Source organism: Pelobates fuscus, chromosome 2 (assembly GCF_036172605.1).
Source record: "Pelobates fuscus isolate aPelFus1 chromosome 2, aPelFus1.pri, whole genome shotgun sequence".
Classification (NCBI taxonomy): Eukaryota; Metazoa; Chordata; class Amphibia; order Anura; family Pelobatidae; genus Pelobates; species Pelobates fuscus.
This window is the reverse complement of record NC_086318.1, coordinates 31,685,242-31,705,016: the sequence shown is the minus strand read 5'-3', so window position 1 is coordinate 31,705,016 and position 19,775 is coordinate 31,685,242. Positions and strand designations below refer to the sequence as shown.

General features: G+C 41.3%; 1 protein-coding gene across 1 annotated transcript in view; it reads right to left on the bottom strand.

Moving 5' to 3' along the window:
- Positions 1-19,775, bottom strand: part of LOC134586120 (adhesion G protein-coupled receptor F5-like) — a 113,597-nt gene that overhangs the window by 50,274 nt on the left and 43,548 nt on the right. The window contains exons 4-7 of the mRNA XM_063441630.1: positions 15,352-15,498; positions 12,258-12,419; positions 8,243-8,733; positions 7,046-7,104 (exon numbers count right to left, since the gene is read on the bottom strand). Coding sequence (XP_063297700.1) covers positions 7,046-7,104; positions 8,243-8,733; positions 12,258-12,419; positions 15,352-15,498 — 859 coding nt within the window. The remainder of the gene's footprint in view (positions 1-7,045; positions 7,105-8,242; positions 8,734-12,257; positions 12,420-15,351; positions 15,499-19,775) is intronic.

Genomic DNA, 19,775 nt, shown 5'->3' with positions numbered 1-19,775 from the left:
AGTGAGATGCAAAGTTTGTGGCGGACAAGGTGGTAGAAGGAGGGGGATTAAAAGGGCGAAGAAGAGCATCAAAAGTGTGAAATAGGTGTTTGGGTTGATGGGACATTGTACTTATGAGGGTGATAAAGTAATTTACTTTTGCAGCGGAAAGATCCAGGCTGTAGGAGCACAGCATAAATTTATAGTGGAGGAAGTCAGATGCAAAGTGTGGACTTTCTCCAGCAGCGTTCAGCAGTTCTAGAACATTTTTGGAGGTAACGGGTCAGCTTGGTGTGCCAGGGTTGTAATTGGGGGCGCTTGCGGTGTTTAATTGTAGGAGGTGCCATGATGTCGAGTTGAGAGAAGAGAGTTGAGTTGTAGAGTGAGGTAGCAAAGTTAGGGCAAGTTAGATTTGAGATGGGTAAAAGGAAAGTTTTGAGTTTGGTGGCGAAATGCTGGAGATAAAGGCAGTTGAAGTTTCTGCGAGATTGGAGAGTTGAGGGTGGTGAAATTTGGGTACGGGGTATGTTGATGTCAAATGTTAGTAGATGGTGGTCAGACAAAGGAAATGGAACAGTGGAGAGATTAGAGGTGGTACAGAGATTGGTGAAGATGAGGTCAAGAGTGTTTCCTGCTGTATGAGTTGCTGAAGCAGACAACTGCGTGAGGCCAAAGGAGGAGGTTACAGAGAGCAGACGGGAGGCATCAGGGCAGTTGAGGTTGTTGATTGGGATGTTAATGTCCCCAAGTATGAGGGAGGGAGTGCTAGAGGAGAGAAAGTGGGGTAGCCAGAGAGAAAAAGTGTTCCATGAATAGCCTAGGATGACCGGTGCGGGGTGGGGGGGGGCGGCGATAGATGATGGCAATTCTTAAAGGAGTGGGCTTAAAAAGGCAGACAGTGTGAACTTCAAAGAAAGGAAAGGGCAGGGGCAGGGAGGATAGGTTGAAAGGTACATTGAGGGGAGAGAAGGATGACTACACTGCCTCCTTTACAGTTGAGTCTGGGAGTGTGGGAGAATTGTAGTCCACCGAAACAAAGAAGCGGGAGTAGCGGTATCAGAGGGGGACAGCCAGGTCTCAGTGAGTGCCAGTATTGTGAGTGAGTTAGAGAAGACAAGGTCGTGTATAGCTTTTGATTTAATATAACTACAGATTGAATGGGCATTCCAGAGTGCACACTGAATGTTGGTAAAGGAGGATAAACTGCACATTTAAATTCTATATTTTCTTCAACCCAATTGATGGTTCTGTACATTTAAGAGCCATTCAGGGCCAGTGCAACCATTAGGCAAGCTAGGCATATTTCCTGTCTTGGGCCGCGGCGCTGGGCCGATCCTCCGGGCGCCTGAAAACGGGGGCGCCGAATGGAGCCCTGTCGGAGGGCGCCCCTGAAACTGTCCTTCAGTATGGCAGAGCAGGCACCTTCCTCCCCTGATGGCAGGTGCCTGTTCTGCCAATTAATGCCGGAGGAGAGGAGGAAGGTGACAGCAGTGTTGGAGGCAAGGGGGGCTCTTCTTGCAGCTCCCCACTCCTTCCTCACGCGCTGTGAAGTCATTCTGGCCCCGGCATACTAAACAGCACGCTGGAGGAGTGAGGCGTTGCCCCACACAGGACCGCAGGGAGGTAGGGAGGCTGAATGTCTGAGTCTGTGTGTCAGTGAGTGTTTGACTGTGTTTGACAGTCATTGAGGGTGTTTCTTTGTGTGTGTCTGTCTGTCTGTCAGTGAGTCAGTGAGTGAGTGAGTAAATGTATGTCACTGAGTGTCTGCCTGTGTGTGTCTGTCAGGGAGTGTGTGTGTGAGTGTTTGACTGTCAGTGTGCGTGTCTGTCAGTGAGTGTCTGCCTGTGTGTGTATCTGTCAGTGAGTGAGTGTATGTCTGTCAGTGAGTGAATGTGTGTCTGTCAGTGAGTGTGAGTGTTTGACTGTCAGTGTGTGTGTGTCTGTCAGTGAGTGTCTGCCTGTGTGTTTCTGTATGTCAGTGAGTGAGTATATGTCTGTGTATGTATCTGTCAGTGAGTGTGTCTGTCTGTCAGTGAGTGGGTGTATGTCTGTCAGTGAGTGTCTGTGTGTGTCTGTCAGTTTCTGTGTGTGTGTTTCAGTGAGTGAGTGTATGTCTGTCAGTGAGTGAGTGTATGTCTGTCAATGAGTGTGTGTCTGTCAATGAGTGTGTGTTTGTGTATCAGTCAGTGAAAGTGTGTGTCTGCCAGTGTGTGTCTGTCAGTGAGTGACATGAGGGGGCAGCAAAATGGATCTATGCCTAGGGCGGCAGAAATCCTTGCACCGGCCCTGGAGCCATTATGTATAGGCTACTTTTATTAAACTTCTAAAGGAACACTCCAGGCATCAAAGCCACAACAGCACTCTGTAGTAAATTAGGTGCCAAGAGTTCCCTCGCACCATACCAGTGTAAGTAGTCAAAAAATTTTAAAGAACACTTTGACAACTTACCTGGAGTCCCTCTAGGTTCTTATCACCACCTTCCCTGGTGCCAGACGCTGTTGGCTTAGCTTAGTGGCAGGAGCTCCCCAATGCAAGGGAGACAATTGTGAATGTTTGGTGGGACGCAGATAAGCTGTCACACTATTCTTAAAATGGTTAGACTATTTACTCTGGGAGGGTGACAAGGCCTACAGCGGGCTGGTGTAAAGTGCTATTTAATCTTTATTTCATGTGAGTCTCTGTTTGTGTTTAAAATATATATTAAAGATTGAGCAAGTGACATCACAACTCAGTTTAGTCAACACACAACCAGAGCAAACTGTGCAATTGAGAAGGAGAACACTAACCTCTAGACTGAAAGCTCGTTTGACGAAGGTCCTCATATATCTATTGTTACTGTAATATTTTGTAATTGTCTCATTTATTGTTAAATTTCCCAATTTTATAATATTGTAAAGCGCTGAGGAGTAAGTTGGTGCTATATAAATACCAACAATAATAATAATGTTAAGTTTCTCTACGTGCATTTACTATGAGAGAATGCAGACAATAACAGTGATTGACAGGATATTGTCATCCTGACAAATTTAGTGGCACACAGTTAAAGGATAGATGTGTGGATTTGGACATTTGCTAAATATAAGGGATAATTTAACAGAGTATTAAAAATCTCAGCAAATGACAGTTCCTCTTTAAAAGTATACATCAGGGATCTCAAACTCTGGCTTCCCTGGTGTTGATCTTCTACAAATCCAAGAATTATTTGAATGGAATAGTTGGCTATAGAATCATAGTAGTTGTAGTGCAAAAACATCTGGAGGGCCAGAGTTTGAGATGCATGTTATAGGTACTTGTTAAATTCACATTGACATGTTTAAAAAAAAGTCTTTATTTAGGTTCACGTTTTGCAGTTGGTGTCACTGACATGAATACCCATTGGCATATTTGGTTAATTTTTTTGAATATATACTTTGTGGTAATAAAGATTGTATACTTTAGTGTGCTGGTACTACTACACTACAAGATTACTATGACAATTTCCTCTGCCTGTTAATTGTGTTAGTTTGGCATACAGCTCTGTGGCAGAATTGCCTAAACTGTGAATCGCCTTGTTTCTTTTGCGTGTGCCTACTAGAATGTGTGTTTCCCCCTCTTTCCTATTCCTTTTTCTAGAATTTTGCCTGTAAAACCCTGCACTACACCTTTTGACCGAAACCTCAGTTAGAACGTTTACTTAGAATGTTCACACCTCGCTAAGGGGGTGTGAAAACCACAAACCGCAAGGGACCGAGCGGCGTGTGCTTCCCTTGGGTGGCCGCCGGTTCATATTGCTAAATGCCCACCAGGGGGAGCGTTAGTCTCCGGAACAGTGCCGGACCACCATGATGCTCCAATTAGAACGTTCACACCTCACTAACGAGGTGTGGAAACCGCAGACCGCAGGGGAACAAGCAGCGTGTGCCGAACCCTGGGTGGCTGCCGGTTCGTATGGCCGAACGCCCACCAGGAGGAGCATTCGTCTCCCGAAAAAAACACTGAAAGAGCGCTGGGAGAGGCAGGAGGAGCACCAGGAGAGAGCAATATCTTGTAGACTGATATTGCGGAGGATGAGAAGAAGCTGTTGATGATCAACAGTGTCAAAAGCCGCAGAAAGGTCAAGGAGAATTAGGATAGAGTAATGACCACGAGATTTTGCAGCAAGTAGATCATTGGATACTTTGGTCAGTGCCATTTCCACAGAGTGCTTAGCGAGCAAACCAGACTGAAGTGGGTCTAGCAGAAAGTTGGACTCGAGGAAGTCTGTCAATCTCGCATTCACAACTCTTTCAAGGATCTTGGACGCAAAAGTAGCGAGATAGGACGGTAGTTGGATGGGGAGTTAGGGTCAAGGATAAGCTTCTTTAGAATTGGGGTTACAGTTGCATGTTTGAAGGGTGATGGAAATATGCCAGAGGAGAGCGAGAGATTGAGAACTTTAGTGAGAGGTAGAGAAAGAGAAGAAGACAGAGTACGGATGAGATGCGAGGGAATTGGATCTAGGGAGCAGGTGGTGGTGCAAATGAATATAGAACAGCAGAGGGAGTAAGGTTAGGGAAAGTATTGTAAGGGGAAGAAGAAAAATGAGAGATCTCTTCCCTGATTGTAGAGATCTATTTAGTGAAGTGAGTTGCAAAGTCTGATGCGGTCAAGTTAGTAGGTAGAGGAGGAACAATAGGGTGAAGAAGAGAGTTAAATGTGTGAAATCGTCGTTTGGGTTCGTGGGAGAGTGTGGTTATGAGGGTATTGAAATAATTTATTTTTGCAAAAGAAAGCTGTATGAGCGCAGCATAAATTTATAGTGGAGAAAGTCAGACGCGCAGTGTTCAGCAGTTCTGGAGCATTTTTGGAGGTATCGAGTCAGCTTGGTGTGCCAAGGTTGTTGATGAGGGCGCTTGCTGTGTTTAAATGTAGGAGGTGCCATGATGTCTAGTTGATAGGAGAGGGTGGAATTGTAGAAGTTTGCAGAGCTAGGACAGGTGAGGTTCAAGATAGGTAAAAGGAGAGTTTGGAGATTAGTGGAGAAATGATCTAGGTCAAGTCAAGAGGTTTCTGTGAGATTGATGTTCAGACGGTGGTGTCAATTGGGTCTTGGGTATGCTGATGTCAAAAGTCAGCAGATGGTGGTCAGATAGAGGAAAAGGAATATTGGAGAGATTAGAGGCGGTACAGAGATTGGTGAAGGCTAGATCAAGAGTGATCCCGCTGGGAGTGGGTTGCTAAATTGGACCATTGCGTAAGGCCAAAGGAGAGCAGAGAGCGGACAAGAGGCAGTGCAGTTGGGGTTGTTGATTTGGATATTGAAATCCCCAAGTATAAGGGAAGGAGTGCTAGATGAGAGGAAGTGGGAAAGTCAGGAAGAAAAGTGCTCAATGAATAGTCTAGGATGACTAGGGGGCGGTAGATGATAGTAATTCTTAAAGGAGTGGGTTTAAATAGGCGGACAGGGCGAACTTCAAAAGAAGAAAAGGATAGGGCAGTGGCAGTTATGATTGGTTGAAAGGTACATTGTTGACGGGAAAGAAGGATGCAAAAGTGAGTTTTAGATGAAAAAGTCATGTATGGCTGTTTATTTTAAATTACTGCAGACGGAGCGGACGTTCCAGAGTGCACACAGAATGTTGGTAATTGAGGGTAAAGGGTAGGGTATTGTGATGAGGTTTGTGGGGTTTCTGGTTTTCTTAGTGTGTGTAGAAAAGGTGAAGAGAAGGAGAGAAAGTGACAGGAGGTGTGAATGGGGTTTGTATGAATAGTGTCAAGGATGAGATCGAGTGTGGGTAGGAGTGAGAGAGTAGAAAAATGAGTGTAAGGCATGAGATGAGAAAAGGGGGAGTGTAGCAGAGAAGGGCATATGTAAATGTGGTTTGGGGGGATGAGTGAAGTGGGTGTAAGGAGATATTTTTATACTGAGGGAGGAGGAAATAAAGAGGAGGAGAAGACAGATCATTGCTAAACTGGGAAAAAGTAAATTGGAAATAATTGGAATATCAAGAGCAGGTGAAGTCAGGGTAAATATTACATTTTATGGGTTAAGAAAGTGCAGGATTGTACTAATAAGAGCTTTAAAATTAGATACATCCAAATCCTCTAATAAAGTATAAATTCCGGATATTTACAAAGCCCTGATTTTAAAAAATATTGGGAAGGGTAGATTTTCATTCAAAGGGGCACATCAAGCAACATGGCAGCTAACTGGAGTGCTTATGTTGCTAATAATTTCTGACCATCAACCCCTGGGTTTTGTCAAACAATGTAAGTTTGTTCAGCACCCAGAGAGGACCCTTCCTCAGCCATATTGGTAATGTGGAACAAACACTTCATTATTATTAATGACAATTCCATCCAGTCTGTACAGCATTGATTAGCTTGGAGTGCTGGCTAACATACCATCAGCAGTCTCATTGCCACCTACATTGAAAATGTGCTCCCTTTACAATGTTCACTGAGAAGCAGAGAGAAGACTCAACTAATGAGGAGGCACTTTATAAAGCATAACGTGGCCAAAAAGAATACATTTTGCCAATCTGAGATTGATAGTAGTTGGTGGTGGGCTGTTCTATGCAACATCGGCCCATAACATGATGCAATCTGAAGCATCAACTCATCAAAGCTACTGTGATTTGAATGTATTTATACTAGAATGTAATTTGGTCCTAATATGATATCCTTATACTGTATATACACAAGTAGAGGGTTTTAAAGGAGTTACTACTATTACAATCCATACTGAATGTATATATTTATTTATTACTGACATCACATAAAGCGCCAACAAATTCAGCAGCGCTGTACAATTGGGAAAAAGACAAACACAATAATAACAGACCGATACAACAGGTAGAGGACCCTGCCCGTGAGCTTACAATCTAAAGGCTAAACTGGGAGAATAAGACAAGAGGTTGTAGAGGGATTTGTATGTGAGAGCAGATAGAGTTAATAGTATAACTGCAGCAGCTGATAGCATGGGAAGGGAACGAGGAGGTGATTGGCTGTGGTTCCAAACAGCTGGAAGAGCATGCTATATAGTTAAAAGGAACCAGGGCGGGCGGGTAGAGCCGAGTATATGAGAAGTTCTGCTAATTTTCCTTACCTGAAGCCTGTTACTGCTGCTGATCTGAATCCAGGCAGGGACTTATAGCTTTCAGATAGCTGGAAAACACAAAGGATAACGATTTTGGGGATTTTTTCACCTTCCATTTCTAGCTAATTAGTAATTATGTAGTAAGAAAACCATTTAACAATTACAAGTGCTATATGTACATATCTACTAACCAATATTCTGTGTGTACGTAAGCTGCCAGCACATTATAAATCAAATGCTATGACTATTTATCACCCACAATGTTTGGGTTTGTAAGGTATCCTACATGTTGCTAAAGCAATTTAAAGGAACACATATATGTAGTCTCAACCTTTGAGTGTTCTTTTATCTTTGGAGATTTGGTCCCCGATTGTAAAATCTACAGTATCCTGAGTGCAGCCACTCCACCTCTTCTGAGATCATCTCTGTCCAATCGGATGCTACTTATAGAAAAATATTGAATCCAATGCTTCCCTATGAGAAGCAGTTACAGTGGCCGGTTGGGTTATGCTGTGCATGAAGATGCTGCACATTTAGGCAAAATGTAAACATTGCCATTACCATTTTACATTTGTTTTACATTACCAGACCAAAGCAACAGCATCTATGGACCCATGCATTTTATAGGATTGATTTAAAAACTAGAAGAAACCAGTCTCTACAAATATATTCTAGCAAGTGGCATTCCCAAGAAAAGTTCAAAATGTTGCATTTCGTTTAGGTAATGATTTGATGGTGCTGCTTTAATAAGTGAATGGGGTCCATACAGATCCTTTCAAAAGGATGCCGTTTGCAATTGTTTGTTATGGATTTAGGTAATGGGGTACTTCTGGTTAAAGAATTATCAATAATATTTAAGGGTTACGAGTGCACTCTACGTTCTGTGAACATTGACTCCATTAAATTCTAGCTAACAATGAAAGAAGCTACAGTCCACAGCCTCCCCAGTGTCCTCAATAGGTTAGGGCAGTATCCTTGAAAGTTAAGGGATAATTTATTGTAAGGATTTAGGGTTACAGTGTGGGTTACCCTAATAACATGCAACAGTAAACAATGCTGCAGTTATGCTATATGTTTATAAATTTAATGCCATATCTGTGATGTCATAGCAAAAGCCAATATTTTAAATTGTAAAACTATAATTCTGCTTTCATGTATAATAGTCTAAACACCACATTCATAACTGGAGGATTATCTTATACATACCGCAGTGTCCAGTTTATTTTTATATTCTTTATACTTTGGGCTAGATGGATTCTTCAGGTCATCTGTAAATAGTTCATTAATTCCAAGACTGAGGCTTTTTTGCTGGGGGTTTCCAGTGATCGTAGCACTCTTAGTGGTCGTAGTTCTGGTGGTGGTCTTAGTGGTCGTAGGCGTTGTGGTTATTGTAGTGCTCTTAGGGGTCGTAGTGCTCATAGTTGTTGAAGGGATTGTAGTGGTCAAAAGGGTTGTAGTTCTTGTAGTGCTCAATAGAATTGTAGTGTTCATAGTTGTTGAAGGGATTGCTGTGGTCGAAAGGGTTGTAGTTCTTGTAGTGCTCATAGGAATCGTAGTGTTCATAGTAGTTGAAGGGATTGTTGTGGTCGAAAGGGTTGTAGTTCTTGTAGTGCTCATAGGAATCATAGTGCTCATAGTGGTTGAAGGGGTTGTTATGCTCAGAGTGGTCATAGCAGTTGTGGTACTCATAGTGGTCGCTAAATATATGCAACAATTAAAAGTAGGACAATGCATTAAACAGGCAATACACAGTCTTAAAGAAATGTAGCATGATCAATGCCAGTAAAATTAATGATTATGAGGCATATTATATATAATATATAAGATTATAAGATTAGCTACATTTTGTATTTTAATTTTATTGTTACCGCTCTATGCATTGCATATAACAAACACATGGTTACTGGTTCTGTATTACAGATTGATCTAACAAATGTTTCTTGACTTTTTTGTTCTGCATAGATCAATTAATATTTGCAAATTGAACATTAATTAAAGGAACACTGCAGGCACTATAACCACTCCAACTCACCGTTTAGTAGAGATGGCCTGATCTCTGGCAGCCTACAGCCCCTTCCCCAAATGTAATATAGTGGAGACCAGTTATGCTCCATCTCACACCATAGCAATTAATTCCAGGGATTAGGGCAGTGATTGAGAATGTTCAGCTGATATGCTCAGCCAATCTCTGCCAGCTTCCCCTGGTATGGCAAGAAGTGCAGCACAGCTCCACCTCCACCATTCTGTGGGGTCCAGGCTACAAGCTGCTGTGTATCTCTGACAAACGGTGGCACCATAACCACTTCAATCTGCTAAAGTGGTTAGGGTGCCAGCAATGTCCTTTTAATGCCTGCAAATGCTGTAAAACTATTTAGCTGTTTAGTATCAAAAACAAACACAACAAAACAATAATATTCAGACTTTAAGACATTTGAAAGGCACACATCACAATATTATGTTGGTTTAAAATACAATTTGAATCATCTCTGTGATTTTGTTTGTTGTAAGACAACAAACACGTATTATTGTCCATGGAAGGGATAACTGAGTTTACAACATATGTATAGAAACGTATACTGTGCTGCATAACATGTTGGTGCTACAGGAACAAAAACGGCAAACAATGCTATTGTGGAAAAAAAAAAACCATAACATCAAACTACTTACGTGTGATAATTATCAACAAATAGCTGATGAAATGGTGAGATGATATGCCGATATATAAATTGAAGCAATCTACAAGATTACTTAAAGTGAAGCCAAGGTGAATTTCAAATTTAGACATCTCTAAAGTATGCTTAGTCTGCTCTCACAGGATTTCTTACATTATCAATTGGAGTTGCACTGGAATTTCAGATGCTGGAAGAAGTTTGTACATTGCTCTGTCTTCTAGGACTGTCACTGGGTAACATCATCAGGGGTGATGTAAAGCCTCTTTAAAGTGGTTGTTTTTTTTACAAATATGTGTGTATGTGCCCCACCAGTTTTAAACTTCATTTGCTATGTATTATATAAATCAGTAGACAGCGAGGGAGATGAGCTGTTCTATATATGGTGTGGCATGAGATCGGCTGGGGGCCTGTCGGCAGCGACTGGTATGTTGAGTGCGACGTTGGAGCTCTGGGAGCCACTTTGCGCGGCAGATAAGACAGTATCAATTGCGAGTTGTTACATGTCCACTCTGTCCTTTTTATGTCATTGGTTCAGGTGGGAGGACGTGTCCAAGGTTTTTAGCATTACTCGGGGGTAAAAGGAAGGCTTTGGTGTCAACGGCCGGACACGCGTCAGCCGATCTCATTCGAGGTGCTGGTGAAGCTGTTGTCCTTCCTTCCTCAGGTTGTTCGTCTGCTTACGAGGTGCGGCTATTTGGCGTGGCCTTTTTGTTATGCTTCTTTGGCGCGCTTAGGATTAGTGAATTGATGGCCCTCCGGGTCACGACGCAATCGCAGTTACAGCGAGAGGATTTGTCTCTGTCAGCTTCGGGGATAGTTCTCATGATACGATGGTCAAAGACGGATCAGACAGGCAGTGGAGTTCAGGTTCATATCGAAGTTACAGGGGGCTTATATTGCCCAGACCGGCTCGTAAGGGAGTATCTCAGGTTTCGGGGGGAGGGCTCCCTTCTGGTTCACCAGGATGGAACGTTGCTGATTCGGTTCCAGTTCTCCAGGATTCTGCGTGTATGTGTAAGGGGGGTTGGATTGGAGCCAAGGCAATGCACGTTACATTCCTTCCGTATAGGGGCAGCGACACAGGCGAGTCAGGTGGGTCTCCCCACAGATGCGTTAAAACGATTGGGGCAGTGGAAATTGGGACGTATGAGCTATATGTGCGCCTGCATATGTTATGATGGTGTTTCCCTTTCCCATCACCCCTTCCCACTCTCTCTCAGTTTCGTTTTGTTCTCGGTGGCAGATGGGTGTTATGTCTGTTCTTTAGGAGACCGCGCTTCATATGGATAATGGGGCACTCCTATGTGTACTGGGAAGCCAGGCACACGGAAGACAGAGTATATGGTCATAACTTGGGTTTTCCCTATGAGTCAGTGCGGGTACGTTGGAGGGTGTTAAGGATATTACGCTGGGATGAAGTGTACTCAGAACGTGTTTAATTGAGCTGCAGCATTTCAGGTCCGGTCATCCTAGTATTGCACGCGGGCAAGAATGATATTGGTTGGTTGATCTCATCCATGCCATGAAACAAGATATGGCGTGCTGCTTTGCTCTTTTTAAAGAATTGACTATAGTTTGCTAGGAAATCATCCCTTGCCCAGTATGGCAGGCGATAGGAAAGGCTTAGAGGGGTGTAGAAGGAAAGTCAACATGACGGTCTCAAGATTTATTTGACGCATGGGAGGAGTGGTAGTTCGCCACTTTGAACTGGAACGGAACAATTCTAATGTCATGTGGGGGGATGGCGTGCACCTGTCACCGGTATGATTGGACATATTCAATGTGGGACTCGAGTCAGGAATTAAAGTTGCATTGTTTGCGTGGGGGGGGGGCGAGATGCCAGCGCGGAGTAGGACGCACAAGGAGGGCGTCACGGTATCCTGGTGTCGCTTTGGGGAGATGACAGCCCGTTTGGGAGCTGATGGCAAGTGCAACTGTCTGTTGGGCAACTGCTCAACAGCTGACAGAGTTGGATAATGTTAAAATTAAAAATGTTATAAAGCTGTGGCCGTTGCCCTTTTCCACTAAGAAGGTGTCCGGTGTGTTATTGGGGGGCAATGGTGGGGACATGGATGATGGGTCAGCATTCAAGTAATATGCATATGTATAACATAAAATCAATAGACAAACAGAAATTATAAGTTTTCCTAAAGATCCAAGTTATTTCCTCTTTCTCTTTTATTATATGTGCTTGTGTGTACATGTGAGTGTCTGTGTGTGTTTGTGAATGTCTGCATTACTTCATGTGAAAATATGTGTATGACAATGTCTATGTTTGCTTGTGAATGTATGTGTCACAATATGCCATATGTTGGGAGGGGGGTTACATGCCACACACTGAGGAAATGGGTGAATTACTTTATTAAAGCTCAAAAGAGATCCACCGAATATTTTGTGTGTGTGTGTGTGTGTGTATGTGTGTGTGCATATTTAAATACAAAAGTGAGCAGCTTGTTACAAAATATCAATTTCCCTACAAACTTTTATCTATATAACACATTTTTCTCAACCTGTCCCAGTAAATGAAGTATTGGTAATAGTTTTCTCACCTGCTTGACAATACTGTCCAGTGTTTTCAGTCATGTTGATGCAATTGCAGCTACTAACAGTTGAATTATCAGAACATTGTGAGTAATTACTGCAGATATCTGTCGGCCATATAAAACCATCTTCACATTTACACTGCAGATTTGTGCCAACCTGAGTGCATGCTAGTAAAACAGAAAACATAAAATAAACAAACTTTGTTAGGACTACAATAAAATACATACTCCATGAAATAGTCTGATTTATCATGCGCATAATGCAGTCATTAATAATGTATTATCACATGCTCTAATGTGTCTGGCTAAAATATCTCACTTTTTATTGCCTGTGTCACAGCATGCATCCAGATCTTTCACTTTCTCTGCTGAATATCCATATTTTCTCATGACTCTTGTCATTATTATTATCGCCATTTATATAGCGCCAACAGATTCCGTAGCGCTTTACAATATTATGAGAGGGGGGATTTAACTATAAATAGGACAATTACAAGAAAACTTACAGGAACGATAAGAGGACCCTGCTCAAACGAGCTTACAGTCTATAGGATAGATATTATATAACTGCTACCTTGGACTGGATGATCTATCTCAGATAAATATTGCTGCTCCCATCCTTGTTCAATCCATTTTGGAACATGTCATTTTTTGCTTTTCTATCATTTCTAACTTAAGTTCTGCTATTTAAAAATTTCTTGAAAAGCAAACCATTTCTCTTTTCACCCCCTTGATTCACTGCCAGTCATTCACAGTCACTAGCCCCTTCTGTCCTTAATTCTCACATGCAGGCAACCGGGTGACAGCCAAAGGTCAATGACACCTGGGTGTAGGACTTTTCATATAGTGCCGTATATGTATGCAACTAAAGTGATTTTTCCTTTCTACATCTGCTCCATATATGTCCCACTTCTTTCACAATAAAGTGAATCATAGGAAACCAGTCCTCAAAAAATATTTTGCAATGCGAACAATCTAAATCAGTGTAAAGGCGCAAGTACAGTGGGACCTCGGTTTACAAACGCCTCGGTTAAAATAATTTTCGGTTTACAAATGTAAATCCATTGAAAATAATGCCTCGGTTTACAAAATTTTTTCGCAATACAAAGCGTTTCCCCAGGATGCATTGCTCCTGGGAGGTTTATAGCACCTGCATGCTGGAGCCTGTGGGTAGCACGTGGCGTAGATTGTGGAGGTGTTGGAGCGGCTTTTTCATGGAGTTTTGGAGCTATTCTGGATATTGTTTGCAGTTGTTTTGGGACTTTTTGGTGCATTTCTCAAGCTGTGGAAAGGTAGGGAGCTGATCTTTGTCATTTGCATGCCTTTTATTGTGTGTACTGCATTGTGGGTTGGTTTCCATTCCAGCTCATTCTGACTTTTTTCTGACCTCCAGAACGGATTAATTGGTTTTCAATGCATTCCTACATTCGGAATATTCGGAACATTTGGTTTACAAATGTTTCGCAATGAGAAACGTCCCGGAGAACGCATTAATTTTGTAAACCGAGGTCCCACTGTACTTACAAATGTGGGTATACAACTGCAGAGGCATAACTAGGAACCACTGGGCCCCTGTGCCAACATTGCCCTGCCCCTCCACCCTCATGTGTCTCATTCTAGTCCCAGCCTCTTCTTGATCTTATTCCCCCTAGCCCCTCCATGTGTGTCACTTCTCCCTCCCCAATGCAGTAGCCAGTCTGACAGGAAGTGCTCGGTCAGTAAGCCCTTCCTGTCAGACCGCGGTCCGCTCTGCCATACTACAAGCAGTGACTGGAAGGAGAAGAGCGCTGTGTTATGCGCTCACTTCTTGCTGATCGCCCAGAGACTGTGCATCCCGGACCAGGAATGGTAAGAGGGACAGTGTGGGTTCAAGTTACAGTGACACAAACTCACTCTCCATCAGTTGGAGGATTTCTCTAGATTTGCCTATTCTTACAGAACATCCTACCTGGTTTTGCATAATTGTATCAATGTTTATGGACAAGTAAATATATTGGAATGCCCGCTATTTTAGGGAAGCATATTAAAGGAAATCCATTACTACTTTGTTGTTTGTTAAACCTAATAATTAACAGAAAGTTTGGCATAGAATGTGCTATTTTTATACTTTAATACAAACAAGAATTTTTACGTGCATCATTTGTAAGTCTGCCAAAGCACACACTGTCATATGGTGCAAATCATAGTGGCTACTGTGATCCTTTGGCATAACAGAATATGCCTAAGCTCACATGTAATCAATTCATCACAGCAAGATTACTTACTTCCATTGCACTTTTCAGCCCAGTAAATGCCTCAATAGTGTTTATGGGAGAGGGGAAGAGGAACATTGAGAGCTCCCCTTTAACTACCGAAATATTTTTTTACACAACACTCTATCATGCCTTCCATTGCCTGTCCCAGAATTATTACACTTTCTTTCTCTGTAAAGCCACACCTTTTAAATAAGTACCATATATATTAAAATTTGTATTCTATTACTATGTAATTATACTACACTTCCCCAATAGCGATGTCCCGAACAGTTCGCCGGGAACCGTTCGCCAGCGAACATGGGAAGTTCGCGAACACGTTCGCCACGAACACGCGCGATGTGTCGGTCCGCCCCCTATTATGTCATATTTGGGTAAACTTTGACCCGGTACCTCACAGTCAGAAGACACATTCCAGCCAATCAGCAGCAGACCCTCCCTCCCAGAATGTGTCAGCTGACTGTGAGGTACCGGGTCAAAGTTTACTCAATGATGACGTAATAGGGGGCGGACCGACACATCGCGTGTGTTCGTGGCGAACATGTTCGCGAACTTCCCATGTTTGCCAGCGAACGGTTCCCGGCGAACTGTTCGGGACATCTCTATTCGCCAAATGTAGATTTGCTGGATCAGGGTCCTCATCACCTCTTCTTCCTGCGTGCCTTAATAATTTTTTTTTTTATTATTGTGGAATTGCCTATGACTCTCTTTCCAGTCATATTTAATCATCCAAATTATAAAATGAGATTTGTATTCATCATGAACTCTCTTTGATAAACTGCAGCCTGTTCACATTTACCATTTGAATCTAACTCCATGTTCAAAATTAACAACATTTTAAACTATACCTGTAGTCACATTTATACTTTGTATAGTTGTCCCACCAGTTAAGTTCAATGGATACGTTAACCCGTTTATGAAGTTCTTGATAGTGTCTTGTAAAGTGGGGTCCTGGAAACTGACTTCAATATCGACTGTATATTCTGCATCCAGAGCTGAAAGATAACATGGAAAATGTTTCATTATAATATCAGCTGGCATATTTTTTTTTACAATGATAGTTTTCTGTACTAAGTTTAAATGAATTTGGCCACCTAAATGGTGTTTACAGATTGTATCTAGGTGATAAAAACATAAACATTTATTAAAGAGAGAGAGCAAAAATAGCTAAGACACTCATTTCTCTTGATCCATACATTAACTTGGGATGTGTCACTCAATAGCATTATTTCCCCATAATACATAATTTACCATTACATTTTAATAATTTTAATATGTGTCGTGTCAGCTTGCCTGACAATCGTTCATTAAATCACGCCATTAAAAAAAATGAAAAAAATTTAATTTCTTACCAGTAGATGGCAGCACATGCTTCCTTCTTGTGTTTACTGTATATATTGGTGATAGTTTTGTTTTAATGTGTCTATATGTAACAAAGTAGGAATATCTTTTGATCTATCTCTTGCAATTCACACAAAGGAATACAATTTTAAAACTTTATTTTAAATGTAGTAATAGCGCTACGGAATTTGATGGCGCTATATAAATAATAAAATAATAATAATACAGTTTCATCACACTGTACACAGTACTAATATACAGTAGTTCCTTCTCACTGAATGTAGCTCTGTTGGTGTGTTAGGGAGTTTTGACTTATTGGAATGCACGGGCTTATAAAAAAAACTTACGTTCCCGTATACACGTAATCATTGTTCTGTCTACCACAGATAACACATTTCACATGGGTTCTTTATCTGATCTGAAATTCATATATTTTGTGATATGAATACATGATTTTTTGTTCAATTCTGGAGTGATGAAAGACAAAAAAACCTTATTACAATATATGAACTGAGTGACAGAAGACGATCTTGAAGAGACATGTCATCATACGATATTACAAATAATAGGTGTTGTTAGGGGAGGAATTTGGGGGTGCTGAATCCCTAGCTGTGGTGCTCTTTAGCAGCAGATTGTTACAGTCTGTGGATTGGTCAGATATTAGTGTTGTGTTTTTTGTATTTTTTTTATTTAACATCAGGCAGCTGCTTTCAATGCAGCCACCTATTATAAAAAGAATGATGAGTAGTAAAGCACTCTGCCAGGTTACTTAGGGGAGGGGGTAGTGCCCCTCAGGTGACTGTCAGAAGGGGGTGCTAAAAAAGAAACCTTTGCTGCACAACCCTTCTATTACAAATGTAGCCTGGGAAAATCACATTAATATCTGGCTGTAAAGAATGCTCTTTTTTTCTGTTATGTTTTCATTGAGATCCTCAAGGGTATCAGCAGCTGTGTTCATGGGTTGAGAGGACAGGACGTGACACAGAAAGGTGGGGATATTTCATGACATATCTCTATGTCTCCACCTCTCTGTTAGTGTAGGGGTCATTGGATTGAAGCCCCGAGAGTTTCTGTAACCTAGCAACACCCCTGCCTTGGATTGAGGCCCCCCTTTTATTTCTGTAACCTAGAAACCCCCATGTTACAAATAATCAGCAGAAATCGATATGCTTTTGTTAGCTACAGAAGGATGACATTTTTTGTGAACCCACCAAAATAAAAAATTGAAGTTTTTCACAATATAGTCAGATTTCTACAGTGCGTCTTCATTTTAAAAAGTGGGTTAATAATATATTATACATTCATACCATTAGTGTATAAGCACTCCTAACACTAATGGTAGGAGTTCTTGAGTAAGGAACAAGAGAACTGTGAACATCTGTAATGTATATTTGCCCCAAATGAGAGGATAAAGAACGTATTTGATAAACTACAAACATAAGAAGACGGCCTTGTCAAAGTGAAATAATGCTGTATATTGTTCTTTACCCATAACGTTATTTGGAGACATATTTTGAAACATTGTGCAGGAACAGAATTGAAGGCCTTCACATGTGACGGTTCACAGATGGAGCCCAGTACTCACTACTGGCCATTTGGCAGTGCTTTGGAGACTGTGTTGCACATTCTAATTAATCTGCGTCATGCAGTGTCTCTGTCAAGGGTTAAATGGTTTACCTGCATAAGAGTAACTTGTTGCTGCATAGGAACAATGCTTATCTGTTATCGGGTAGTTTGGTGTTTCATCTCTGGCTATTTATGTTTCAGGATTAGAAGGGAGAGGTGGTACCAGCTCTGCAATATGTTACTTACATGGGAGGAATGAAAGAAACATTGACAAAGCAGATATGGGCAGTGTAAGACCAGGGGAGGGTGAATGAGGTTAGGAATGATTTCCGAAGACAACACGATCCCTAATGGAGTCTAAATTATAACGCACAAAGTTTACGCATCATACATTAAGGCAAAAAAGAGCAGGAAAAAGGGAACTGTTTTACAATAAAATCTATGCTGAAGTCTGAAATGAATAATAGTTGAACAAATGGAATACCACACTCACTAAAAAGTCTAAGGCATACATGAAAATACACAACAAATACACAATAAACAAGCTGGGAGGAATGACTACAGAATTTAACCCGTAATGCACATCCAGCTGTGGGGAAGGTCTACAGCAGGCTTCCCCAAACTACGGCCCTCCAGATGTTGCTGAACTACAACTCCCATGATTCTATCAATGTAACAGAAATAGGGTCAGAATCATGGGGTTTGTAGTTCAGCAACATCTGGAGGGCCGGAGTTTGGGGAAGCCTGGTCTACAGAATGAAGTGCTCTATAATTTACCCATAATGCTCGTGCCGTTATGTGGAAGGGTTACAGAATGAACCCATTATGCTGTCACACAACTGAGAGGAAAGACTGCAGAAATGACCCATAATGCATATCTGCCTCCAAGAATATATCATGCAGCAGATTGCAGTACGGAAATTAAAAAAATAATGTTTATCTCAGTTTATATTGTATAACAGATGTGTTTCCGATTATTTGACCCCTGGTTGGAACATAAAGTAATAATAATAAATAACATTCATTTTCTGGAGATCTCTTATCTAGCATTTACCAGAAGTGAAAATGTATCAATGGTACAATTCTTTCCCCATATATAACACTTTAATGCAGAGAGATGTACCAAACACTAAACTATTTCAAATATGTAACATCCTCCTGAAATGTATTGCACCAACATAAAGCAAGAACGGCACTATGCAGGGATATTATCAATGGAATAAATCCCCCTAAATACAATACAAATAGACCTGTCATTTGCCAGTAACCAACTCGTGAGCATAAAAAAACAAAAACCAAAAAAGATACATGCAGTCTTCATGTTGGCAGTACATGTGGTGAAACAGTGCAACTTGTTTTAGGATTATTTTTATTGGGGGCTAATTGTATTTGGCACATTAATGGTTATCTAAGGTGGAGGTGTGCTCCAGACATTTGTTAGGTAATGTTTGGTGTGCTCTTAAAGTGACACTCTGAACACAGCACATCAGGTGCAATGGGTAGGTGAGTTTATGTGTTTTGCTTTGGAAGACAGTTTTCTCCTCCCCCCAATCCTGCATTCTTTTTCCTGCTGTACTGCTAATGACCTCTACAACAGAAAGCTGACAGAAGAACAGCAAATCTGAGAAGCTATCAATGTGCCCATAAGACACTGATTGTGAGATAAGCTCAGCAGTGCTGTATTTAAAGGAACAATCCCCACACCTAAAGCAGTTTAGCTTACTGAAGTGTTTTATGTGTGAAGAGTGTGCTCTTTTCTTTATTTTTTTTCATTTTTACAAAGAAGTGCAGATTTCAGTAGAAATTGGCCCTTTTGTAAATGAGCCTCCCTCCCTGTTAATCAGGCAGCATGCCCTGTTACTTCCTGGTTTTAGTTCTTCTTAAGCTGCATTGATAAGCCTGTGATTGAATAGCCACAGAACATATGGGATGTGGAACAAGGGGAGGGCTTGCAAAGGCTTTAACTCCCCTTAGTGACTAGAGCACTTTTCAATTTTCTTACCATTTTTTACATTTTGTCCTGAGTTTAGAAATACCCAATGTTAACATGTTCTTAGCTTTTTTTTAAGTTACAGGGCAATAAGTACAAGTAGCACTTTGCTATTTCCAGACCTTTTTTTTTTTTTTTCCAAAATTAACGCGTAACATTGTAACACTGATATCTGTAAGGAATCCCTGAATAACCCTTCACATGTATATATTTTTAAAAGAAGACAACCTAAGGTATTATATTTGGGGTATTTTTACTTTTTTCATGCAACCATTTTACCTCCAATCTATGCCAAATTTAACCCCTTAAGGACCAAACTTTTGGAATAAAAGGGAATCATGACATGTCACACATGTCATGTGTCCTTAAGGAGTT